General features: G+C 44.7%; 1 protein-coding gene across 3 annotated transcripts in view; it reads right to left on the bottom strand.

The window, feature by feature from the left end:
- Positions 1 to 2393: 2393 nt before the first annotated feature.
- Positions 2394 to 27693, bottom strand: part of DYM (dymeclin) — a 273814-nt gene continuing 248514 nt past the window's right edge. For all 3 annotated transcript variants that reach the window (XM_087715316.1, XM_087715317.1, XM_087715318.1), the window contains one exon: positions 2394 to 3694. In XM_087715316.1, coding sequence (XP_087571442.1) covers positions 3545 to 3694 — 150 coding nt within the window. In that variant the 3' untranslated portion in view covers positions 2394 to 3544. The remainder of the gene's footprint in view (positions 3695 to 27693) is intronic.

Raw genomic sequence — 27693 nt, forward strand, 5'->3', positions numbered from 1 at the left:
AAAAGAAGTTAAAAGAAATATTAGCGGTGGCAAGTAATCTATTCCAGAAAATTGGTACTTCTTTCATGGGATCTTCTATTTGCTTCAAGGTGGAACCAGTATGGTGTGGTGGGGAGAAGGTGCTTATGGGGAGACCCAGGCTTTGCTCATCTCTTAGGCAAAGCAGCCATTTGCACTCATGGGCCAGGCCCTCCCTCTCAGCCCTTCTCACCATTGGGCTCTCTGACAAGCCAGTGGAAGGACCAACGTCTTGTTGCACTGTGTGCCAATAATGAGGAGAGTATGCAAAGAAAAAAAAGGGGGGGACACGGTGGCTCAGTGGCTAAGGCGCTGAGCTTGTCAATCAGAAAGGTCGGCACTTTGGCGGTTCAAGTCCCTAGTGCTGCGTAACGGAGTGAGCTCCCGTTACTTGTCTTCTGCCAACCTAGCAGTTCGAAAGTATGTAAAAAATGCAAGTAGAAAAATAGGAACCACCTTTGGTGGGAAGGTAACAGCGTTCCGTGCGCCTTTGGCATTTAGTCATGTCAGCCACATGACCACGGAGACGTCTTCGGATAGCGCTGGCTCTTCGGCTTTGAAACTGATATGAGCGCTGCCCCCTAGAGTCGGAAACGACTAGCATGTATATGCGAGGGGAACCTTTACCTTTATGCAAAAATTAGCCGACATTGCAAATGCAGAGAAGGACCACAAGTTTGGTTTTGATGAATCGGAAGGCAGTCGTGGCAACAGGGCCACCAATGTTGCCTGTAATGATTTAACCAAACCCGGAGAGCGCTGCCAGCAATTGCCAAGGCACCTGGTTGTAGAAAACGTATTTTAATAACAACAAAAATAAAATGAAATGCAACTAACAAATAATAAACTCTGTTGCAGTTGCAGCATTCACAATAGCTCGGAATCTCCCTTCTGGGTTCCATAATCTTGACTGAGCCCATTTTCGATGTTTAATTTTGTGGAAAAGGTAACCAAAAAGGAGATATCATCTATGAAAACACATTCTTGGGGGCCGCTTTGTGTTTCCCCCGTAAAATGAAAGTTAAGCGAGGGAGAATTAACTGGATTGTTTGTTTTTAACTCTCTCTCTCGTCTTAAGGGGAAACCTTAACCATATATCACTGGAAAGAATTCCCAGGGATGGCGCTTTATGTTGTAAAAGTCAGGAACAAATATATGGACCTGTCTCGGATTGCAGTTTCCATGCTTCGCAAAGCTTTTGTATTGCTCCGTGGAGGACATTATATCAAACTCTAATTTCTGTACAGATCTCTTTATTTGGGCCTGTTCCAGCCCTAAGCCGAACTGCCTCACACTTGAAGCACAAAAAAACCCCCACATTCTTACACCAGAGAAACCATTCTTCTCATAATAGAAATGTGTGAAACCTTCCCCCGCTCCAGCGGTTTAGGAAACCTGAGACCAAGGTAGCCTTTTTAGAGCAGTGTTTCTCAACATAGCAATTAAAGATGGGTCGACTTCCACTTTTACAATTGCCCAGCAAACGCAGCTGAGAAATTCTGGGAGCTGAAATCCACCCGTCATTTAAGCTGCCAAGATTGAGAAACACAGCTCTAGAAGTTAGGGCTTCAGATCCCATTCAATTTTGAGCGGGTGTTTTAGAGCAGCCAGCCCACCCCACCGTGTGGTCCGTGGACTGGCAATGGGTCTCAGCATGCCAGCAATGCGGCTGGTCAAACAAGAGAAACCCCATCTGTGGGATGCAGGCAGCGCATGAAACCACGGCCTGTTTGGTCCATGGAAAAATCTCTCTCCACAGATCCAGTCCCTGGTCCCCAAAAGGTTGGGAGGAAGATGGTTGTTTTAGAGGATAAACTCATATCTTGTCTGCAGCTTTTGAAAGCGGCTGCATCTTTTCTCGGGCTGATGAGGCTGCCGTAGCAGGCAAACCTTAAGATCCCGAGAACAGCCAACGCTGCTTTATAGAGCTGCAGGCAGCCGCTGCATTGGCACTTCCTGCGCACTCCAACAATTTTCCCCCCAATGTGCTGCACAGCCCGGCCTTTTCCCGTACAGCCAATAAAAGTGACAGAATCCAGCAATTTCAATTCGCGCCAGGTAAAATATTCAACGGTTTTAATTGGTCATTTTCAATTGCCCCTTTTCAAACATTGGATTTTCCACAGCTTGCAGTCAACACTCATTTATTTGAAGGCGAGGGTTGCAGGACAATTTGCTCCTTTCAAACACCCGTGTCAAATACTTCACCTGTTATCAGTTCGCCTTCTGGTTTTTTAAAAATCACTGCTCCTATATTCCCCGCCACTCCAAGCCTGTCTCTGTGCAAAACTGAATACACTCAATCGCTACGCAGTTTTCTTTACAGCTGCAGAAGGAAGTAAATATGATTGCATTTTAAGCAGCATTTTTTAAAATACAGAATAGACAGGTGGGAAGGAGAAGGCAGGTCAGGAGGTTAAAAACCAAGCAAAATAATTTGTGAAAAGATATTGAAATGGGGGTGGGTAGGTTCCTCTTTCCCACACATTGCCTGTCTCCCAAGTCCTTTTTATTCTGTATGTCCTATTTTGTTCTGTAAAAGAGTATCGTGGGCAACACAATTGTTGATCTTTTTTGTTCCTTAACTTGGCAGCCTGGCATAGGGCTGTGGTTTTTTTTTTTTTTGAAACGAACAATCACAAGCTCATATTGTGTGTTGATGCTAAGCGCTTTTCCCTTTTCTCCCCTGTAGCAATCCTGTTGTCAATTCTCTTTAAGGTACACAACATGGGCCATTTATTTTGAAATGTGCATACCTGCAAATTCCTATCAAAAACAATTGATCTGAAAGAAGTCTAAGAAGTGTGCGTTTGTGTGTGTGTTTCGGGGGAGGTTGAGAAGCAACAGTGAAACTTTGGAGAAATCGACACTTGTGTAATAGCACTTTGGAAACCATGAATCGTGAGCTGCTCTTAATCTGTTCAGACTTTTCTAGATTTGCAGAGCGAGAGTTGGTAGTTTTAGTGCCTTCCAAAATGAAGCATTTTTTTTTTAAAAAAAGAAGTAATATCAACGCCACAAGATTAACGTAGACATTTCAGTTACACCCAGTGTGAAAAGGTACCAAGGCTGCAAAGATCAAGTTGGAAGCCCACAGCAAAACCTCAAAAGGGTTTTTGCAGATACGCTTAAAGAGCAGACAGGAAGAAAATCAGCTCGCAAACGCTGAACTTCCCAAAAACAAAATATATTTCGTTTACATTATTTTGTTTTTTTGTTTTCAAAAGCTGATTGCTGTTAAGATCTCACCTCACCGTCGAGTTCTTCCAACCCAACGACCAGGGTTGGTGGAAAAACAATGAGAAACCACCCCATCTCTTGGCTTTACAAACAGAGAGATTAAAAATTAGCATACAGTCTTAATGGAGTCCATGTGGTATTCCGCCTTCTAACAGGCTCCCGGGGAAAATAATAAGTGGGGGCTATACAATAGTAACAAGCATCCTTCTTAGGAAATCTCAGCTGGAAGAGGGCTTGTTTCAGGGCAGGGGGCTGGCAAAGTAGGTTTGGCTTTTCCTTTTGGCTTTCAACCCGAATCCCTCGTAAACAGCTGGATATCTTGCGGGTTCCAGTAAAGAGCCACGGCAGAGTTATAGACGAGAGACCAAACGTATGGGATGAAGAACTCTTCGGGCTGCTCCTCCTCCACGTACTTGAACTTCAGCTCCGGGAATTTCTGCAAAGGGGAAAGAGAGGAGAGCGTCAAGAAGAGGGGAAGGCCTCGCGGAGTGGACAAGTTGAAGAGCGCCTACCTATGACGTCATGTTTGGGGGGCGGGATCGAAAGCCTTGATGGATTCCTCTTTAGCAGGGGGTGTCAAACTCAAGACCCGGGGAGCTGGATCCAGCCCACGGGGTAGTTAGAGTTGGCCCGCGGGGACGCCCTAGAAACTGCATTTTCAACTCCTACGGCCTCCCGTAGGCCCCCCTACGGCCTGCATTTTCAACTCCTACGGCCTCCCGTAACCTCCGCCAGTGAAAATGGAGCTCGGGAGGGCTGCAGGGCTCGGTTGACCACAGGCACCCTTGACAGGAGTGACGTTAAGCTGGCCACGCCCCTCCCGAAGGTCAAACACAACCCCGATGCGATCCCCTCAATGAAATCGAGTTTGACACCCCTGCTCTTTAGGAAGGAAATCGTAGAAGATAGGATCACACAGCTGGAAAGGACCTTGGAGGTCTTTAGGACCAACCGACTGCTCTAGGCAGGAGACCGCAACCAGGTAGTCCTTAACTTACAACCGTTCTCATTTAGTGACCATTCAGATTTACAACGGCGCTGAAGAAAAGTGACTTATGACCGTTTTTTAGAAAGAGCCGTAGGGTGTGCAGTGTTAGAATACAGTACTGCAGGCTACGGCTGCTGATCACCGGCTGCCAGCAGTTTGGCAGATCGAATCTCACCAGGCTCAAGGTTGACTCAGCCTTCCGTCCTTGCCAGGTCGGTAAAATGAGGACCCGGATTGTTGGGGGCAAGAGGCTGACTCTGTAAACCGCTTAGAGAGGGCAGTAAAGCACTGTGAAGCGGTATATAAGTCTAAGGGCTATTGCTATTACTATTTTCACTCTCACCGCCATTGCAGCCTCCCCATGGTCACACCATCAAAATTCGGACGCTTGGCAACTGACTCATAGTTATGACAGTTGCAGTGTCCCGGGGTCACGTGATCCCTTTTTGCGACCTTCGGACAAACAAAGTCAATGGGGAAGCCAGATTCACTTAACAACCATGTGACTAACGTGAAAACGTCGGGGATTCACTTACCAATTGTGGCAAGGAAGGACGCAAAGGGGGGGGGGCAAGACCCGCTTCACAAGTGACTCGCTTAGCCATAAAACTTTGGGGCTCCACTGTGGCCGTAAGTCGAGGATTACTTGTACTGCCCTGGTCAAACGGTTGAGGGAAGACAGGACTGTGTAATGTGCCTGTAGAGGATTTATGTTTGGGGGGGGGGGGGAAGAGTTTCACTTAAGGATTCCCTTGCTCTCCTAGTAGGTCTCCCCCCAGATTGATGGAGGAGGAAGGAGGGCAGACCAGCCTTGAATCACCTGCATGGCTCCAGTTCTCGCTCGGTTGCTGAACCCCAGTCCAGCTTTTGTAAACTCTGCCCAAACTCTTGATTTGTGGATATTGTTTCCCAATTGCTTATTTGTACCCTATGACTATCACTAAGTTTTGGACCTTACGATTCTTGACGAAGGTATCTGGTCTTTTAATGTACACTGGGAGCATATGTACCAAAGACATGTGTATCCAATCACCGTGACCCGTCAAAACCGCGGTCCACAAAAGCGCGCTCGATGAAAGCGCGCATTTGACGTCATCACAGCGCAACGAAAAAAATTAAAAATTGAAATAAAAATAAAATTAAAGCAAGCCGATTCACATAAAGGTAAGGGTTAGGTTTAGGTTTAGGGTTAGGTTAAGGGTTAGGTTTAGAGTGTTAGGGTTACGTTTAGCGTTAGGTTAAGGGTTAACGTTAGGTTTAGCGTTAGGTTAAGGGTTAGGTTTAGGGTTAGATTTAGGGTTAGGTTAAGGGTTAGGTTTAGGGTTAGATTTAGGGTTAGGTTAAGGGTTAGGTTTAGGGTTAGATTTAGGGTTAGGTTAAGGGTTAGGTTTAGGGTTAGGTTTAGGGTTAGGTTTGGGGGGTTAGCGTAAGGTTTCGCTTTGTTTTTACATTTATCGATCACAGCGCGATGTTTTCGTCGCGCTGTGATGACGTCACATACGCGCTTTTGTCAAGCGCGCTTTTGTCGTCCGTGGTTTTGTGGTGGAACCTCCAATCACACTTGGCCAATAAAGAATTCTGTTCTGTTCCATTCCGTTCCATTCCTTCTATTCCATTCCATTCCATTCCATTTAATTCCATTCCATTCCATTCCATTCTATTCCATTCCATGTTTTCTATTCATTATTCGTCCAACACTCCCAGAGCTGATTATTCACCGCTTGGAAAAACCTGCCAAGAAGACTCTTCCCATCTTGCTCTTCCCTGGCCTGCAGTCAACTGCTCTGAGAAATGGCAGATTTCTCCAATGGGGACCCTGTGCAACCGTCATAAATGTGAGTCAGTTGCCAAGCATCTGAATTTTGATCACGTGACCGTGGGAATGCTGCAACGGTCGCGTGAGAAACGATCGTAAATGATTTTTCGGCGCCGTTGTAAGTTTGAACGGTCATTAAATGAATGGTTGTAAGTTGAGGACTACTTGTACAGGATGAAAGCTCACCATTAGGAGATTTTTTTTTTCACAAGAGAAATTGGCAAAAGCAGCTGTCTCTTCATCAAGACTTCAAAGAAACAATCCCTATCACCTCTTCTTTCTGAACCAAAACTTTTCCGCAGAGGGGCTGTCATGCGTGTGAATCATGAGCACTTTGAGTCCAGACAAACTAGGCCAGTCTTAAAGTCCCAGACCTTTGGGAGGTTGTTATGACTTCTTTAATCAACCACAGAGATTTCCCCCGTCTCAGATGTCTGACTTGGTGGTTGGGACAGGAGCGGGGTAGCCAGACGGGTCCAAAGTTTACCAGACTGTCTGAGCCACCGAGATTGTGATCGGATGTGCACAACCACAGGAAGTTCTAGCAAAGAGATGCAACCGAGAGGCAGACATGGCTTTCCTGCTTCGGTGCATCTGAAAAGTATGAAAACAAAAGATAAAAACCTCAAAATTAGTTAAGAAAAAAAAAATCAAGTGCAGCTTTGCTCACAAAGGTTTTTAATACGGACTCCTATAACTTGGCGCCTTCAAGATACGTTGGAAATTATTTCTGTCCTTGAGTAACCTGGGGGCTGCTGCCCCATCCACCTTTTGCAGTGGTCCTGGGTTGGAGAAGCCTGATTGGATGCGACTTCGAGTAAAAATGACGTTGGGGTATGTTCCAGGTTAGATTAAAAGCCTATGCCCGTGATGGCAAACCTATGGCATGCATGCCACAGGTGGCATGCAGAGGCCTCTCGGAGGGCATGGCAGATGTCGCCCCAGCCCAGTTCCACCGCGCATGTCCGTGCTTCCTCCTGCCGGCCAGCTGGTCTTTGGGTCTCTGCCGTGCATGGAAGGAGGATGGGGCACATGTGGGGGATGCGTGCATGCATGTGAGAGGTCATGCGTGGGAGGGGCACTCATATTGCATTTTGGGGCCTTGTGCAGTGCTCCTGTTCCCCGTTTTGGGCCTGGAAAGCCTCCTGCACCAACCTGGAAGCCAAAAATGGGTGAGGGGGGGGCAGGGCACGAGTGGGGTTGCATGCATATGCGCAGGGAGCGTGGGGGGTTGCACATGCACGTGGGGCATGCAGGGGAGTCGCGCGTGCATGCATGGGGGGCATGCAGGGGGAGTTGTGCACGCACTGCATTATGGGTGCGTGTGGGCCTATGTGCTGTTGTGCAAGTGCGCACTTTGGGCACCCAGTGAAAAAAAGGTTAGCCTCCACGAAAGGCCACTGGGATTTTGGCAGTGAGGTTTTAAGTTTCTACAAAGGAGCGTCAAAGGTGCTAAAGAAAGATTTCAAAAATATGAAATTGAGACATCATATTAAGAGACAAACAAAACGAGCCGGATGAAGTGCCGCTACAGGTAGTCCTTGGTTTACAAGCTTTCATTTAGTGACTATTCGAAGTTACAACAGCCCTGGAAAAAGTGACTTATGGGAGGCTTTCGCACTGATGATCCTTGCAGCCTCCCCATGGACCCCGGGTCAAAATTCAGGCGCTTGGCAACTGATTCATATTTATGACGGCTGCAGTGTCCCGGAGTCACGGCGCGCTTCTGACAAGCCAATGGGAAGCCAAACTCACTTAACAATGATGATAGTAACTTAACAACTGCAGTGATTCACTTAACAACTGTGGCAAGAAAGTTCGCAAAATGGGACAAAACTCACTTAACAAATGTCATATTGTATTGTATTATTATATTGTATGGTACAATATAATAATACAATACAATTGTATGGTATGGTATATATTATATTGTATTGTATTGTATTGTATTGTATTGTGTTGTATTATATTGTGTTGTATTATATTTATTTTATTATATTATATTTATTATATTATATTATATTATATTATATTATATTATATTATATTATATTATATTATATTATATTATATTATATTATATTATATTATATTATATTATATTATATTATATTATATTATATTATATTATATTATATTATACATTACTATACTATACTATATTATTATATTATGGATATATATACTGTCATGTAGGAATATGATGGCTTGGTTGAATATATTCCTCATTTACAAAAAGGGAAACAAGAATGTTGGAGTACGGAAAGTCTTAAACTCATCCTGAAAAACACAGAGATTGTCTAAATGTCTGTTTGTGTCTCTCACCTACTGTTGTCAATTGCACATTCGGAAGGTCCTCAGTCTGCCTAAGGATCCTCTCACTGTCCTCTTAGAATACAGGTAGTCCTCAACTTACAACAGTTCACTTAGTGAATGTTCAAAGTTACAATGGCACTGATGACCATTTTTCTCACTTATGACCGTCGCAGCATCCCCCATGGTCACGTGACTTACATTTGGATGCTTGACAACTGACTCATATTTATGACGGTTTGCAGTGCCCCGGGGTCATGGGATCCCCTTTTGCGACCTTCTGACCAGCAAAGGGGGGGGGAACCAGATTTGTTTAACAACCGTGTTACCAATTTAACAATTGTAGTGGTTCACTTAACAAATGCCACAAGGAAAGTCATAAAATGGGGCAAAACAACACATTTCTCACTTAGCAGTGTAAATGTTGGGCTCCATTGTGGTCGTAAGTTGAGGACTCCCTGTATTGGGCATCGTTCCATTACTAACCTTGTGGAAATATTCAGCTGTATAATCTATATAAATAATATATCTAGATAATAAAACGTGGGAAATAACAAGACTTCCTCTTATATCGTCATAACAAACATCCCCAGGTGAATGTGAGAAAGACTCCTTTGCAAACCCATTTGTTCTCCCTGACCTATGGAGAAGCTTTGTCATGCGTCTCTCTTCTGTGGCCGACAAAATCGACAATTTGGTTAATCTTGAACTTCAATCTGTTCCATCAGGAAAGTCCCATTTACAAAGAACAATTATAAAGTCTTTTTCAGCCCTTGTGAAATCTTCATTCCTTTCTGCAATTAAATCCAAGAGAACCTATTGGCCTGGTTCATTGGCATAAGGATTTTTTAAAAAATTGCTTAAAAGGTAAAGGTTCCCCTCGCACATATGTGCTAGTCGTTCCCGACTCTAGGGGGCAGTGCTCATCTCCGTTTGAAAGCCGAAGAGCCAGCGCTGACGTCTCCGTGGTCATGTGGCCGGTATGACTAAACGCCAAAGACGCACGGAACGCTGCTACCTTTCCACCAAAGGTGGTCCCCATTTTTCTACTTGCATTTTTACAAGCTTTCAAACTGCTAGGTTGCCAGAAGCTGGGACAAGTAATGGGAACTCACTCTGTTACAAGGCGCTAGGGATTCGAACTGCCGAACTTCTGGTCGACAAGCTCAATGTCTTAGCCACTGAGCTACCACACCCCTTTTAATTGCTTACATGCCACCAACTCATTGTCAGCTCTTAACAATCTGGTTTTCTTAATGATGATTGACTCTAACCTGGTCGTTTGTTAGATTTAGAAGACTTAGGATAACTTTATTGTCACTTTGAAGATACACTAATTGGCATACATTAAAATGAAATTTCGTTGCATACTGCTCTCAAAGGGTCACCATCTCTTTGGAGTCTTTGGGAACTTCCCATTGCTACTGCAATTGACTCCTTCTATCTTGCTGTTAGTCATCCCCTTCTCCTCTTTCCTTCCAACTTTCCTAGAATTAGAGCCTTTTCCAAAGAGACAGTTCTTTGCATAATGTGTCCATTATTTGAGCCTGCTAATTTGTGCCTCGATTGAGAACTCTGGATTGGTTTGTTCAATGATCCATTTCTTTGTTTTCTTGACCGTACACAGTTTTCTCACGAGTCTTCTCCAACACCAAAGTTCAAAAGCACCAACACTCTTCCTATCTCGCTCTTTCAAAGTCCAACTTTCCCAGGGAATACGATGGTTCGCACAGTTCTGATCTTGGCAGGTACAGAACACCTGGTCATTTTAATATTGTTTCCAAGACCTTCACGCCTGCCCCAGCCAGGGCTAGTCTGCAAGGGCTATTTCTTAGGATATTCAGAAGGGCATAAGGTACGGGAAGGGAAAATCGATATACGCTGGAAAAAGCTGTAAATTTTATTTATTTTGAGTAATTCAAGCCAAATCATTCAATACTCATAAACCTGAATTTCTGGAGACTCTAGAAAGAGTGCGGAGAAGAGCAACAAAGATGATTAGAGGACTGGAGGCTAAAACATATGAAGAACGGTTCCAGGAATTGGGTATGTCTAGTTTAATGAAAAGGGATGACATGATAGCTGTCTTCCAATATCTCAGGGGCTGCCACAAAGAAGAGGGGGTCAACCTATTCTCCAAAGCACCTGTGGGCAGGAGAGGAAGCAACGGGTGGAAACTAATCAAGGAGAGAAGCAACTTAGAACTAAGGAGAAATTTCCCGATAGAACAATTAATCTGTGGAACGACTTGCCTCCAGAAGTTGTGTGTGCTCCCAACTCTGGAGGTTTTCAAGAAAAGACTGGACAACCCCATTTGTCTGGGATGGTATAAGGACTCCTGCATTGGGTGGGATGTTGGGACTAGAAGACCTCCAAGCCTGTGATTATATGAACTATTAGATGACCTGGATGTCCACTGCACCTTTAAGTACTGTCCTTCCCCCATTACAGTACCCACAAACAGCATCTGCATCACTTTCCTCCCCCCCCCCCCCATCCTCCACCTTCGACAGAGAGTCGTCTCCACAAACACAGGGAGATGTTTCGGTTGAAGTGTCTGCATGGTATGCAGCCATGCTTGCCTGATAATATCTTTATGCCTTTTTTTGGACTTAAAAGACGAGACGTCAGCCATGGAAAAACTCATAGTGAAGAGAAATGAAGCAGAGCAGTGGAAATTTACAAGGCAAAGTAGCACTCGCCCGCTTTCATCTGCAGACATGCTATGGGGCTCATTATAATCTGAATGCTAAATGAATTTAAAGGACCAGCCGCATGGTTATCTCTCTCCCATACAGATATATTCAACCTACACCCCCCCTCCAATAAGTCTTTCTTTAAGTAGCTTATAATTGATGCTCCCAGGACATCCTTAGGGCACACACAGCTTCCAAGTACAATGCCTTCTTTGCTTTAAGAAAAGACAGTGTGGTCATCGGTGAAGGACCCAGGGGGCTTCGGGGCCGTCGGCAGACTTTTGCTGTGAATTTTATAAATTATTCCGACCGTTAAGGAAAGTTGTGTAAATAGCAATAGCACTTAGACTTATATACTGCTTCATAGGGCTTTCAGCCCTCTCTAAGCGGTTTACAGAGTCAGCATATTGCCCCCAACAACAATCCGGGTCCTCATTTTACCCACCTCGGAAGGATGGAAGGCTGAGTCAACCCTGAGCCGGTGAGATTTGAACAGCCGAACTGCAGAACTGCAGTCAGCTGAAGTAGCCTGCAGTGCTGCATTTAACCACTGCGCCACCTCGGCTCTGCATTTAACCACTGCGCCACCTCGGTAAAATCATGATAGCATATTTTTTTGAAGAAATATTTGTTCCTTTCTTTTATCTTCTTCTTTTCCTGTTTGTCAAGAGGCTATCAGCTTCCTAAGCCTAACTACTCTCCCTTCTCTCTCTTTCCATGATGTGAATAGAAGATGATCAGCCTTTGAGGGACACAAATAATTTTATTTTCACTTTTTTTTTTTGGCACCAGAGTTCTGTTCTTGCCTCTTGGCAAACATCCCCTCTCCCGGTTCTCGGCTTTCTACCCATCAATCTTTTTTTTCTTTTTTTGGTAATCTTTTTGTATTTTTTGTTGTGTTCTTTTTCACTGTTTATTTAATTGTTCTACTAGTTGATAACTGGCATTACCCAGGTATTTATTTATAGGGGGGAAATGCCCGGACCAAACATAATGTCTAATGTTGGATTTTTCCCCTTACTAGAGGGAGTCCCCTTGTGGAGTACTGCGAAGCCGTTACCATGGCAACTCCACTGTGCTGTACAGTAGAAGTCATTTTAAGGCACAACAGGCTGTATCTTAAAAGAACTTGAATCCAAAATGCACACCATCACTGTCAAAAGAAATGTGACTTGACACTATAGATATAATTCAGTCCTTTTTATTTCAGCAGCCCAGGTGTTCCGGAGTTATGCTGGAACACACACACCTCGAGGGGTGTTAGGGGTACCTTATCCCCACAATATTTGTTTCCAGAGCGTAAGTAATCTGTGTACCAAGTTTGGTTGAAATTACTCAAGGCGTTCCAGAGTTTTGCTGGAACATACATACACACAGTCATATATAGCCACACAGCCAGCATCAATCAGCACCAATCTACCATTCATGATGCAGCCACACAGCCAATCAATCCACTTACTGAAACAAAGCCAGCACTCCACACACCCCCACCAAGATTTATAGAAAGACGGCAACTCCGGCCACGCTTTAAGTGGGAATTAAAACAATTTTGCGATAGGTTTATGCCGACCAGGAATGGTTATGCTATGTGACCAAAAACGTTCAGGAGGATTCTGTCTCAAGACAGATACGTATATTGAAAAAGAGTTGACGAAAATGGGAAGATGCCATTAAACATATGTTGTAAACTACTGACAAAAAAAAGGCATAAATGTAAGTTTTAGTGCCCAGCCTTGTTTAAACATTTGTGACCCCGCTAAGCACACAAAGCGATTGACATTTCTGGAAGATAAGTAAAATCTCCTGGGGTGTTTCTGAGTTTGGGGAATTAAAAAATAATGGTTATGAAAAATACAGCCCCTGCTCAGACTGCCTCATCCTATTTCAGAAAGGAAGAGGAATATATTAAGGCAGTGTTTTTCAACCTTGGCAACTTGAAGATGTCCGGACTTCAACTCCCAGAATTCCCCAGCCAGCGAATGCTGGCTGGGGAATTCTGGGAGTTGAAGTCCGGACATCTTCAAGTTGCCAAGGTTGAAAAACACTGTATTAAGGAACTACGGGAGACAACTTTTATTGACGTGAAACTGAAATGAATTTCTCTCTTGTGAGGGATTTGTGTGGAAGAGCTGCCTAAGCTTTCTCAGCAAAAACATCCTCTTTTGAAACTCCCCGTTTCCTCGCTGAAGTGCAAATATTTTGCACCAGGAATGAAGATCAGCGCCTTGACTTAGAGAAAGGATCCTTACGAATTTCCGGCTCTGAACCTTGGCATCACCCGGGCTGGGGGGTGGGGGAAGCATCTTGGGTACCAAAGGATAATTAAAGGGTTGATGCTCTGTAGATTCATTGTCTGATTCAGGATAAAGTACTTCAAATGCAGGTAGTCCTCAAGTTACAACAGTTCATTTAGTGCCCCCCCAAAGGTGCTTCTCTCCTCCCTGACCCTCGAGGCAACTAGACTTTCTGGTTTTTTCTTTGAAGATGTTTCGCTTCTCATCCAAGAAGCTTCTTCAGTTCTCATTTAGTGACTGTATGAAGTGACAACACTGAAAAAAGTAACTTAGGACCAATTCTCATACTTACGACCGTGGCACCATCCCCATGGTTACATGATCAAAATTTGGATGCTTGGCAACTGACTCACATTTATGACAGTTGCCGTGTCCCAGGGTCCTGTGGACCCCCCCCCCCTTTTTATGACCTGATGATAAGCAAAGTCAATGGGGTAGCCAGACTGATTAACAACTGTGTTACTAAGTGAATGGCAGTGTTTCTCTTCATCGTGGCAAGAGGTTGTAAAATGGGGCAAAATTCACTTAACAATTGTCTTGCTTAGCAGTAGAAATTTTAGGCTCACTTGTGGTTGCAAGTCTTGGATTACCTGTAGATCACCTAAACTCTTACTACATTATACATTTTAGGTATTATCCTCTAGGACACTTTTTGCTTCCTTCAAATATTTCGTTTGTTTTAGAAATGATATTATTGGGTCTTTGAGTCTGTCTCAGTGGTGAGTTTCTGGGGTTCCACCACAAAACCGCGCTCGACTAAACCGCGCCTGACTAAACCGCGTCGCTGATGTCATCAACAGGGCGACAACAGCGTGGAGACAGAAGCACGCTGTAAACCCTAAACCTAAAATTAACCCCTAAACCTAAACCTAACCCCCCTAAACCTAATCCTAAACCTAACCCTAAACCTAGCCCTAAACCTAACCCTTAACCTAACCCTAAACCTAATCCTAACCCTTAACCTAACCCTAACCCTAAACCTAACCCTAACCCTAACCCTAACCCTTACTTTAAGTTGAATCGGCTTGCTTTCAAAGCGCTATTTAAAGCGCCCTTCTTTCTCAGCACTGGTTGTTGTCGCCCTGTTGATGACGTCACCGACACGGTTTAATCGGCCGCGGCTTAGTCGAGCGCGGTTTTGACGGGTCACGGGTTTCTGGATGCGTCTTAGCGCCTCCGCGATGCTCCAGCTGCTCAGGGGAGCATAACGCAGGCGCTGTATGCGTCATGCATGGAAGTGCCAAAGTCTTAAAAGACCAGTAAGGAGCTCGGGCAGGCCCTCCGGAGCACTGTACTGGAATGGTATCTGATGCTCCGGGCAGGATCCGGTACCTCTGTACCGGGGCGTACCTCCTGCAACCCACCACTGGTCTGTCTTGATCCCTGGTGACTGCCAGGACAAGTCCCTGCAAGGTTTTTTGGCAAGATTTTGGGAAGTGATTTGCTTTTTACTTCTTCTTCCTGGGAGTGTCCTAAAATTGCCCAGCTGGCTTTGTGTTTAAGGCAAGGCTAGAACTCACGGTCTCCCAGTTTCTGGGCTCATTTTCTTTAACCACTGCACCAAATTGGTACCCGTTATTGCTCCGTTGCTAAGTTGTGACCGACTCTTGCTGACCTCATGGACGGATTCCCCTGTCCTCCCCTGTCATGTTAGTTGTTGATGACACTAACTATCTCATCCTCTGCTGTCCCCTTCTGCCTTCCATCTTTCCCAACCTCGGGATCTCTTCCAAGGAATCCTCTCTTCCCATTAGGTGGCCAAAGTATTTGAGCTTCAGCATCAGTATCAAACCGGTAGCATTTCACCCCTGCCCGGCTCTATGCTTTGATTCCACTGACAATGTTTCTTTATACGGTTATGATTTTGCGTATAAAGAACAGAAAAGACTAATGAACAAAGTGAGATAGAATTATTGGGAAAGTCAGCAATGTAGCGCTTCCAGTGCAGGGTATTAATTTAAGAATGCTCTGCTGCGTGATTAGTTTTTTGCTTGCGTCCCGGATAATAATTTTATCTGCGCAGGCACCCCTGCTCTCTTCCTCTTCTGATATGAGAGATTTATCTAAGCTAATGCCCCATAATAACCTTCTCTCACTCAAATGTATTCCTCCTTTCATTGCCCTCTAAACTGCCCGACTACGAACTTTACTGTAACCCCCGTCTTAAATACTGTGAAAATAAGAGCTTTTTCCTCTAATCGGCTTTTCCCATAAAATCAAGCACCCTTTTTTATCCATGCTGATAATTTTGGTTTTTTTAAACCTTTTCTCAACTAAGTTATAGCCTTCTCTCCTATCCAGAGGTGGGTTCCTACCAGTTCGCACCAGTTCGGTAGAACCGGTTCGTCAAATCTACCGAACCGGTTAGAAGAGGTTCCACCAGTGGACCTGGAAAGCAGGCTACACCTACAAAAGAGGTTCCAAAAAATTTTGAAACCCACCACCGAGACACACACACACACACACACACACACACACACACACACACAGAGAGAGATTCACACAGAGAGAGAAAGAGAAAGGAAGAAAGAAAGAAATGAAAAAAGAAAAAAGAAAGAAAAAGTGAGAGAGAGATGAAAGAAAAAAAGGAAAAAGGGACAGAGACAAAAGGAGGGAGAGAGAGAGAAAGAGAAAGAAAACACATGGCCGGTAAGCCACTCCCATCAGGTCACATGGCCAGCAAGCCACTCCCACAAAGGAGGCCACACCCACAGAGTAGGTTCGAAAATTTTTTGAAACCCACCACTGCTCCTATCTGAGCTAATCGTTTTCTGTACCTCTTTCATTTTCTCGTTTATAGGTAGTCTTCGACTTACAACCATTCATTCATAGCGGCGCTTTGAAGCATTGAAAAAAGCGACTTACAAATGGTCCTCACACTTACGACCGCTGAATGGGTTGCTTGGCAACCGGCATGCATTGATGATGGTTGCGGTATCCCAGGGTCATGTGATCACCATTACCAGCCAGCTTCTGACAAGCAAAGACGGTAGCCAGACTTGCTTAGTGACCACATGATTCACTCAACAACTGCAGTGATTCGCTTAACCACTGCAACAAAAAAAGGTTGTAAAATCAAGCATGACTCACTTAACAATTGTCTTGCTTAGCAATTGTGATTGGGAGTCAAAGGCTACCTGAGGTGTGACGAAAGGGAAGTAAACATAACATTATGCACCTATATTTTCCCTAAACTTTTCATTATCATTTTGCCTGTTGCCACCTCTGCTGTTTCGTATTTAAATTAACTTGTTATATCTGTACTAATCATCCACCCAGTTTGCAAGATTATTCTGGAGCTCTTTTGGACTTTTTTCTGTACTCTTTCTAACCCAGGGGTGTCAAACTCAAGGCCCGCGGGCCGAATCCGCAAGGGGCTTGGATCTGGCCCTAGAAACAGCAAAGGACTGACCCGTGGTTCCTCTGCCAGTGAAAACGGAGCTCGGGAGGACCACATGCAGCCCTCCTGGGCTCCGTTTTCAGCCGCGACGGCCTCCTGCAGCCCTCTGCCAGTGGAAACGGAGCCTGGGAAGGTCGCCCACGGCCCTCTTGAGCTCTGTTTTCGCTGGCAGTGGGCTGCAGGAGGCCATCACGATTGAAAAAGGAGCCTTGTTAAGTGATGTTGAGCTGCCCCCCCCCCCACAAAGGTCATACAAAATCCTGATGCGGCCCTCAATGAAATTGAGTTTGACCTCCCCTGTTCTAACCCAATGGGAAAGTGGGCAGAAATAATGCAGAGAGGCCTGGGACCTGTACAAATACATCCCCAGGCCTCTCTGTATCATTTCTGCCCAACTTCTCATTGGCTTAGAAAGAATAAGGAGAACAGCCCCAAAAGACAGATTGTTTTCATCAGAAACCTGAATTTTAAAAAAAGAGATTTTTGCGGGGAGCAAAATGAAATGAAGACTGCTCTGTAGATTAAGCGTAACACATTTAGAATGCTACATCCCCTTTTGGTCGCTGTATTATAAAAAAGATGTTGAGACTCTGGAAAGCGTGCAGAAAAGAGCCACAAAGATGATTAGGCGACTGGAAGCGAAAACACATGAAGAATGGTTGCAGGAATTGGTATGTCTAGTCTAGTGGGGGGGAAAAAGGACTAGGGATGACATGACAGCGGCCTTCCAATATTTGAGAGGTTGCCACAAAGAAGAAGGGGTCAATCTATTCTCCAAATCACCAGAGGATAGGATGAGAAACAATGGATGGAAACTAATCAAGGAGAGAAGCAACCTGGAATTAAGGAGAAAATTCATAACTGAGGACAATTAACCAATGGAACAGCTTGCTTCCATCACTGGAGGCTTTTAAGAAGAGACTGGACATTCACTTGTCTGGAATGGTATAGGATCTCTTGCCTGAGCAGGGGGTTGGACTAGAAGACCTCCAAGATCCCTTCCAACTCTGTCATTCTATTTTTCTGTTCTGGGGGATGAAGAGCCGAGGTGGCGCAGTGGTGAAATGCAGCACTGCAGGCTACTTCAGCTGACTGCAGTTCTGCAGTTCGGCTGTTCAAATCTCACCGGCTCAGGGTTGACTCAGCCTTCCATCCTTCCGAGGTGGGTAAAATGAGGAGCCGGATTGTTGTTGGGGGCGATATGCTGACTCTGTAAACCGCTTAGAGAGGGCTGAAAGCCCTATGAAGCGGTATATAAGTCTAACTGCTATTGCTATTGCTAAGATGAAGAGAGGTTTGCTTACTTGTTTCTGTGTTTGCACCGTTCCCAGGCCTCCCTGCATTATTCCTGCCCAACTTCCTATTGGGTTAGAAAGAATTAGGAGAACCGGTCGAAAAGACAGGCTGTTTTCATCAGAAGCCTGAATGGGGCTTGGAAAGAGGCATTTGCGGGTAGCAAAATGAAATTAAAACTGCTCTGTAACTTACCCTAATGTGCGGACTTAACGTTCAGTAAAAAAGAAAGGCATGAAATGAACCGTAGCTGGAATCTTACCGCAATGCTGAGTTGCAGAGTCTGTGAAAAAGTTTCCCTGGCCTCTTAAGCACGGATCAATTTTTGGTGGCAGAAATCAAGAAAGCACCTTCTGGGACGATGAGGCACCCAGGCCCTGCAGTGACGCTTGTCCGAGGCCCAGAATGGTACAACGCAAGCTACTTCTGAATCACGGCTTCGGAAGAGATCTGAGATTGCCCAAATCCCCTTCTCTCTTAAGAGCCGCGGTGGTAGCTCAGTGGCTAAGACACTGAGCTTGTTGATCAGAAAGGTCGGCAGTTCGAATCCCTAGCGACGTGTAACGGAGTGAGCTCCCGTTACTTGTCCCAGCTTCTGCCAACTTAGCAGTTCGAAAACACGCAAAAAATGCAAGTAGAAAAATAGGAACCACCTTTAGTGGGAAGGTAACAGTGTTCTGTGCACCTTCGGCGTTTAGTCGTGCCGGCCACATGACCACGGAGACGTCTGGGGACAGCGCTGGCTTTTCGGCTTTGAAACGGAGATGAGCACCGCCCCCTAGAGCCAGGAATGAGCAGCACATATGTGCAAGGGGAACCTTTACCTTTAACCTTCTCTCTTGCCCTCATTTCCAACACTCCATCATCCTCTCCTTTAATGCCGCCACATGCACCTCCTAGGTGGCGCAGTGGTTAAATGCAGCACTGCAGTTCAGCAGTTTGGCTGTTCAAATCCCACCAGGCTCAAGGTTGACTCAGCCTTCCATCCTTCCGAGGTGGGTAAAATGAGGACCCAGATTGTTGTTGGGGGCAATATGCTGACTCTGTAAACCGCTTAGAGAGGGCTGAAAGCCCTATGAAGCGGTATATAAGCCTAACTATTGCTATTGCTATTGCTATTGCTATTGCTATTCCCATGTCAAGATCAAAGCACGGATGGAACCCGGCTACACAGGAGAGCTGTGGATGATGGGATGTGTGTTATGAACTAATCCGGGGATTGAGCATGCCAGAGACCGTTCTCCTACCACATCTACAGAGATTAAGTAAACATCTCTTTTGCAAGCTGAAAGGCTCTTTTCTCATTTAAAAATAGCTGCTGTTTTAGGATTGCGTTAAAAAGCCCCTTTCCTGTGGAGTGGAGCTGAAGGAGCGAGAAGCTACAGACACCATTCTCCAGGGAGTGTTACAGCAATGAGACCAGCGAGCCACTGCCCACTGGGTGAAAGGCAGGGGTGGGCTGCTGGGGCTTTGCAGGGGTTCGGGAGAACCTCTAGCTAACATTCTGTGCAGTTCAGAGAACCCTCAAATCCCACTCCTGGCTGGCCCCGCCCACCCCACCCCGCCACTCCCAGGAGTCCCCATGTGGCTCATTTTGGATGCAGGTAAGCGGAGGGCTTGCACAGAGGCTCAGGAAGGGAGAAAAACGAACTACCAGAAGTTCGGGAAGGCTGGAAATGGGCCCATTTCTGGCCTCCAGAGCCTGGGGAGGCCGTTTTCGCCCTCCCGGAGGCTTGAGCAAAGCCTCCGGAGCCAGAGGAGCACAAAAACGCTCCTGGTGCAGGAGGCCGACTAGGCCATGCCCACCCAGCAATGGGGCAGAGAACTCTTTGCTAAAAAATTTGAACCCCACCCCTGGTGAAAGGTGGTGGCTGGCACCCACCCCAGCACCCATAAAGACCCCCTGGAGGGGGGAAAACAAGGGAGCCCCCTCTGCCTCAGTATGCCAAATCAAGAAAACTCCCGTCCTGCTCATCATCAGAAGAAAAGTCTCCCAGCATCAGGAGTCCATTTTTGGCTGCAGGAAGAGCTCAGAATGGACCTCTCTCCCTTTCCTCATCAAAGCCTCCTGAAGCCTATGCCAAGTTCTCCCCCATTTTGCTTCCAGCGGAGACCTCCACCCCCGCAAAGCAAACGTCTGGGGCAAGTCATTGCAAAACTTTGCAAAGGACGACATTCTTAGATTTTGGACGTTTTAATCTGAGCAAGCCAGACCTGTAAATATTACAGAACGATAACAATTACTTAAGAAACTAGAGACAGACTTGGTGTCACCAGCTGTTAACTTTCTGATCAGGCCAGCTTAGGAAGTGCGGCCCTTATCTGTCTTAGTTCAGGACATGCTGACTAACGCCCCCAAGAAGGCAACAGACCTTTGGCTCCATAATCTTTGTGTATTGGAAAATATACCCGGCAGGCTGACCCGATTCACTTCTAAGTAACCGAAGGGACCCAGAAGCAAATAGGGACTTGCTGCCTGAGTTCAGAAGGGCAGACGTCAAGATCGGAGAAAAATCAAATGTGGTGTTTCTGTTTAGAGAAAGGAGAGGAGAGCAAAGTCTTTGAGGGTTCATTTTTTTCTTTAAAAAAAAGAGGCAACAAGCAAAGCAAAACAAACAAAAAACCTGATAGCGATGGAAGAAGAAGAAGAAGAAGAAGAAGAAGAAGGAGGAGGAGGAGGAGGAGGAGGAGGAGGAGGAGGAGGAGGAGGAGGAGAAGAAGAAGCCTTAAAGGAGGGCTGGGTGTGTTTTGTTAGTTTGCCATGTCTGCGTCTTTCCAGAGTCCCCAGTGCAGAGTCATGGGACGCTAACAAATCTCAATGTGGAGCCCCACAATGACCCGCGAGATAAGAAAAACCGCCTTTATCCACCCCAATTTTATATCCCAAGGCCCTTCTGTCATCGGGGACCTTGAGACATTAGGAGGACAACGGAATAACCTGAGCGGAATGGATGAAATAGCTCAAGCGTTGCTCATCACTTCTTTTGACTACAACTGGAAAGTCAAGAATGGTTTGAAGGCAGACCTGAAGAAGATGTGAAATTCAACTCCCACAAAACTGCTCTTAGATCAGTCACCAGGTTGTGGTGGGAGGAGCAGAAGTTGCGACTCACAGAATTTTGGCTTCCAAGGTTCAAGCCCTCCAGTTAGCAAATTTGAGGGCTGGTTCCAGTTAAGTGTTAATGGGAGGTGGAGCAAGAACAAGCCCAGGACACTTGTTTTGGGGGGTCCTGCGGGGTTTTGAACTCTCTCCATTCCCTCCATTCCTCTCCATTCCAATACTTTGGCCACCTAATGAGAAGGAAGGACTCACTGGGGAAGAGCCTAGTGCTGGGAACGATTGAGGGCAAAAGAAGGAGGGGACGACAGAGAAGGAGGTGGCTGGATGGAGTCACTGAAGCAGTCGGCATGAGCTTAAGTGGACTCCAGAGGATGGTAGAGGACAGGAAGGCCTGGAGGAACGTTGCCAATGGGGTTGCGATGGGTCAGACACGACTTCGCAACTAATAAAAACCATTCCTGTGTAATATCAACAGGAAGCTGCTGAGTAAGAGCATCCAATGATTAGGATGAGGTATCATTATGTCTGATAATGTCCATCTTTATATCTTCTCTACCCTTGGCTGCCCCCCCCAAGCGATGCTATTGAAATTCTGGAGTGTCCGGATGCTATAGTGATTTAGTTCAACCCTAGCAACATTGACTAGAGGTCTGGATTTCTGGTTCAGAAAGGGGCTGCACTGATCCAGGAAAATCACGATATAAAAAAGATGCTGAGATTCTAGAAAGGGTGGAGAGAAGAACAACAAAAACGATTAGGGGACTGGAGGCTAAAACATATGAAGAACGGTTGCAGGAATTGTGTATGTCTAGCTTATTGGGGGGAAAAGGACTGATTAGAGGGTGTCCAAATAGCCATGGGGCTGCCACGAAGAAGAGGGGGATCAACCTATTCTCCAAAGCACCTTAAGGTAGGACCAGGAATAATTAATGGAAACTAACCAAGGAGAGATCTAACCTAGAAATAGGGAGAAATTTCCTGACAGGGAGAAAAATCAATCAGGGGAACAGCTTGCCTCCAGAAGTTGTGGATGCTCCATCAATGGAGGTTTTAAGAAGAGACTGGACAACAATTTGTCTGGGATGCTATAAAGTCTCCTGCCTAAGCAGGAGGTCGGACTAGAAGACCTCCAAGGTCCCTTCCAACTCTGTTATTCTGTTAAAAACAATGTGCAGTGTCCTAGCTCCTGTTTGAGGAATAGGTAGCAGTTGTGAGCAGGAGATCTTTCACATCGCTTTGTTGCACATAATTGTGGCCAGTCCTTGGATGGAGATGCTCACATTCACTCATGCCTTAGTCACTTCCCAAGCAGATGACTAAAATATGTTTATCCCTTGCAACTTCCCATTCCTACCCCCTTTTCTTGCCAATCTCATTCTCCGGCCCCTTTTCCTTCAGACGCCTCAACCTTCAGACACTTCAAAATATGACATGGTATTTCATACACTTCCTTGCCTCTTGCTTTGCCAAGATCTCTTCTTAGTCATTATAGTGTCTCTCAACCTCAGCGACTCGAGGGTGGGTGAACTTCAGCTCCCAGAATTCCCCAGCCAGTATGATCTGAGCCAAACCAAGGTTATTTCCCTCAACTTGTCAAAGCTGGATTGCAAGCTTCTTTAGAAAATTGAACATTTCGTCCGAGCCTGTTTCTATTTAAAATATTTATGTCTAGCTGACTATGCACTTATCCATGTCAGCTCAGCCAATTAGCCACAGAAAGTCCCCTGCTTATAAGGACAGTATGGATTATGGAAAAACGTGAAGCACAGACCTTCCATTATACTCCGAGTGCCAATCAAGCAGGAATTTAATGCAGAGATAAGAGCATTGCATGAAATCTTTACTATGGGATGCACAAAACTTAAGTTTGGCGTGACGTCTCAGCTGAGCCCTCCTAAAACGAGAACGTCTTGTTAGGAAAGATGTCCCAGAGTGACGACGTAGTAACCCTTGAGTAACAACCATTCCTTTAGTGACCATTCGAAGTTAGAATGGCACTGAAAAAAAGTGACTTAAGACCGGTTTTCACACTTATGACACTTGCAGCATTCCCATGGTCACATGATCACAACTCGGGTAACTTGGCGACTGGTTCGCATTTATGACGGGTGCAGCGTCCCGTGGTCATATTTTGCAAGCTTTTGACCATCAAAGAAAAACAGGGAAGCCAGATTCACTTAACAACTGTGTTGCTAATTTAACAACTGCAGCGATTCACTTAACAACGGTGGCAAGACAGCGGGTAAAATGGGACAAAACTCACTTAGCAACGGTCTCACTTAGCGACATCAATGTTGAGCTTAATTGTGGTTGTAAGTCAAGGACTACCTGTGGTTCGGGGTCTGTTCTTGGGGGGTCAACTATCCCACCCCAGTTTGAAAAGGATGGACTGGAGGCTCTTTGGAAAGATGTTTCAATGAGCTCCAATGAAGGGGCCCAATGACAAAGCGATTTTTCTCCTCCCTTTCTGTAGAACTGAAGCTTTACAGCCTCTGGGATGACTCAGCGTCTGGCCATGAAAAGAGGACCCAGTTCTAGCCAAGCCAGAACGAAACTGAATGCCAACAAGGCTGTGAAGTAATGATGAACTCTGCAGAACTTCCATTATTTCTGCTTTTCCTAGCTTTGGAAAGATGATGACTATCTCTGCCAGGCCAATTTTCTTCAGGAAAGGATCAGCTAAAATTTTAGTTGCAGCCTATTTGCAAATCAGATGGCGGAGAGAGTTCTAAGAGATGCAACAGCCACAGACATGCAAATTTCAAAACAAAATTTCGAAGAGTTTATAACATTCAGCAATTGCTAAGATGCATTGGCTTGCCTGACCTCTGCTTGGAGCCTCCTTCCAGGGCAAATCACAGAACAAACTGTCCCTTGCTCCGTCCAAAAGAAATTAAAATGTGGATTTCCAAGAAAATGCTATATATTTCCCTATGACTGAGCAGATGTTATAGGTTAAAAACACAAAGCCGCCTTGCTTAAATTCAAAGGATGTAATTTTATTCCTGACTAGTGGTCTTACTTTCTATGATACTCATTTTTTTTAGGGCACCTATGCATTTCTTAAATATGTGTAGAGACATATGGTGCATGGTGCTTAAGCACATCAACAGAAACAAACACATGACTTAAAAACAACATAGGAACAATATGTTCCATCATATATCATACAGCAGTTCTGTATCGCTTTCTTTTTAGTTAGTGTTTTCCCTTCTATACATTTCTATCTTGCGTTCATAATCTCCTTATTCGTTATCCATTTTTATGTACAATTCTTTATTTATTTATACTTAGCTACTTATGACCAAATATTATTTACCTACATTGTGCTTTATATTTTTACTGTCATTTATTCTCTTACATACAGTTATAGGTATACATTCACATAGTTATTCTTTTTCTTTGCCATTCTTATATTATTATTATTCCATTTAAAAGGTTATAAGGTATAGTTTGGAATGCTTTATTTAATATCCTTCGCACCTGCTATGACACCACCTTATTTTCTCTTTCTTTTCTTTTCTCCCTCCCTTCCCTCCCTTCCCTCTCTACTTCCTTGCTTCCTCCTCTCCTTCCCCTTCTTCCTTCCCATGATGCTTTTTATACAGGCAGTCCTCAACTTACAACCAAAGTTACAATGGCACTGAGAAAAGGGAATTATGACCGTTTTTCACACTTATGACGGTTGTGTGGCATCCCCATGGTCGCATGATCAAAATTCAGGGACTTGGAACGAGCTCATATTTATGACAGTTGCAAGTGATGTGATCTACGTTTCAAACACTCTCGCAAGCCAAGTCCAATGGGGAAGCCAGATTCTTTTAACGACCATCTTACTAACTTAACCACTGCAGTGATTCACTTTAACAACTGCAGTAAGAAAGGTTGTAAGATGGTGCAAAACTCACCCATCTCACTTAGCAAGGGAAATTGTGGGCTCAATTGTGGTGACAGGTTGAGGACGGCCTGTGCTGGCACTTGACTGTTAAGTTGTCTCTTAACCGAATGGCTACTTTAAACCAATGCACTTTTCCAAAAACAGATTAGGCTATTATTGCTTTTCCCCCAAAGCTTCAGCATCTCTCTATGGCTGCCAAGCAGAACTAAAAGCTGGTGAAAATGTTGGTCTCTTGTTCTAGATCTTTGTACGGCTGACGGTACAAGAAAATTGAGTTTCTTTAAGCTTAAAGACACTAGCATTCACCCACCCTTCTTAAGCTATAAAACGATAATCTTGTGCTGGTTGAGGGGTTTTAACAAGGATCTATGAACGGGTGTCTAACCTTGGCAACTGTAAGACTGATGAACTTCAACTCCCAGAATTTCCCAGTCAGCCATGCTGGCTAGAGAATTCTGGGAATTGAAGTCCACAAGTCTTAGATAGATACGGATTAACAGAGTTGGAAAGGACCTTATAAGACATCTAGTCCCGCTCAAGCAGGAGACCCTATACTATTTCTGACAAATAGCAGTCCAATCCCTTCTTGAAAGCCTCCAGTGATGAAGCTCCGAAAGCAACTTCTGTTCCATTGATGGATTGTTCTCACTGTCAAAAAATGTCTCCTTATTTCCAGGTTGAATCTCTCCTTGGTCAGTTTCCATCCATGATTCCTTGTCTGGTCTTCAGGTGCTTTGGAAAATAGCTTGACCCCCTCCTCTCTGTGGCAGCCCTCAACAATGCCATTATGTCTCCCCTGGTCCTTCTCTTCACTCAACTAGCCATGCCCAGTTCCTGCAACCGTTCTTCATATGTTTTAGTCTTCAGTCCCCTAATCATCCTGGTTGCTCTTCTCTGCACTTTTTCTAGAGTTTCAACATCTTTTGTATAGTGTGGTGACCAAAACTGGATGCAGTACTCTAGGTGTGGTCTTACTAAAGCTTTATAGAGTGGTATTAGTACCTCACTTGATCTTAAAAGTTTCCAAAGCTGGACACCCCTGATCTATAGATACATTACACAGAAAGTTCTGCTCTTTTAAATGCTGTCACCTATGGAATGAAGATACCTCTTTTTCCCCTTTCTTCAAAGGCATTTCTTGTACATACATGTAATTAAAAGTTTGTGAAGAAGAGAGCTCTCTTTTTACCTTATTTGGGTATGTTCAAGGATTGGGATGTCATAGCAACTAGAATCTAGACATAATCAACCTTAACTGATCCTTTAGGAGAAGTTCCCATCTGCCACTAAATCAGTGAAGGTTTCTGATTCTTGTATCGTAAGAGAAATTTGGTTAGAAATATCAGATGAAAGTGACCCGAAGCAGAACTCTGAGAAAGTGATGGATTCGAGTTATCATTTACACAAAGACCATACTGCATGCAGCTATCTTTAACAATTTTGTATTGAGAACGTCATTCACTAAGGCTGAACAATTCTTAATGCCTTCCTACAATTTCTCCTATTGTACATTTACCGTTCATTGCATTTATAATGCAATGCTATTATTACTCACATCATTTTCTTTGAATCAATGAATCAATGTTCTTAATAACTCCAGGCTCTCGGAGAATCAACTTTTCCAAAATTGCAATAAGTTGATGAGCCTTTCTAAAATAACGTACAGGGTAGTTTATGTACTCAAAATTGCTGCACGTTGTCCTGCAACGGGAAAATATCAGCCCCATGATGTTTCTGTCATTATATAAGATTGAGCTAGGAACTCAGGGATACTTAAAATGGTTTTTCTTCTTCTTTTTTTTAAAAGAAAAACAAGAACAAAAAAATTGCTCAAGGAATCAATGTTAAATATGTCAAATGACCTAAATATCCTGTAATAATATAAAAACTGCTAGGAAAGAGGGGGAAGAGAGAAAATTTGCTTCCTGGCTACTTCTAAGCAATATAGTTGTTCAAAATTTTGGTTGCAAGTATAGTTTTAAAACCTAGACCGACAAACCTATGGTACGCATGAGAGCCCTTTCTGCAGGCACGCCAGCCATTGCCCCACTCCAACTCCAACACGCATGTGCTTGTGCCTTCTGCTGGCCAGTGCATGCAGGGGATGTGCATGCACAGTGGGTGCGCATATGTGTGGGGCACTTGCATTGCATTTTGCGGCCTCGCGCAGCACTCCCGTGCCCCATTTTGGCTTCCAGGTTGGTGCAGGAGGACTTCCGAACCCAAAATGGGGCACGGGAGGCGTGGTGCATGCATGGGGGTGGGGAGCACATGGGTGTGTATTTCCACATATGCAAGTGGGGGGCTGCATGTGCATGCAGTGGAGCATATGGGGGGTTGCACACGCATCACATTATGTGGGCGTGCACACTTTTGGCACACGACGACAAAAGGATTAGCCATCACTGACCTAGACTGTAGTGAAGGCGCATTTTGCTCACATTTGAAAAAAGTCGCTTCCTATTATTGTACTAAACAAGCTAATTAGAGTTAATCACCTATATGATTAACTGGTCTGCAAAGAAATACTGAGGAAGTCAGTCAGTCATACAGATGCAAAAGGCAGCTTTTTTTAAGGAAAATGCTGCTGCATTTCTTTTCCAACAGAGTGGAGAGGCCTACTGTAAAAACAGCAAAAACAGAATGGAAATCAAATAAATGATTTATCTCTTTTGT

Source organism: Thamnophis sirtalis, unplaced genomic scaffold (assembly GCF_051295495.1).
Source record: "Thamnophis sirtalis isolate CommonGarterSnake01/CBP01778 unplaced genomic scaffold, rThaSir2_p1.2 scaffold_5, whole genome shotgun sequence".
In the NCBI taxonomy this organism is placed as follows: domain Eukaryota; kingdom Metazoa; phylum Chordata; class Lepidosauria; order Squamata; family Natricidae; genus Thamnophis; species Thamnophis sirtalis.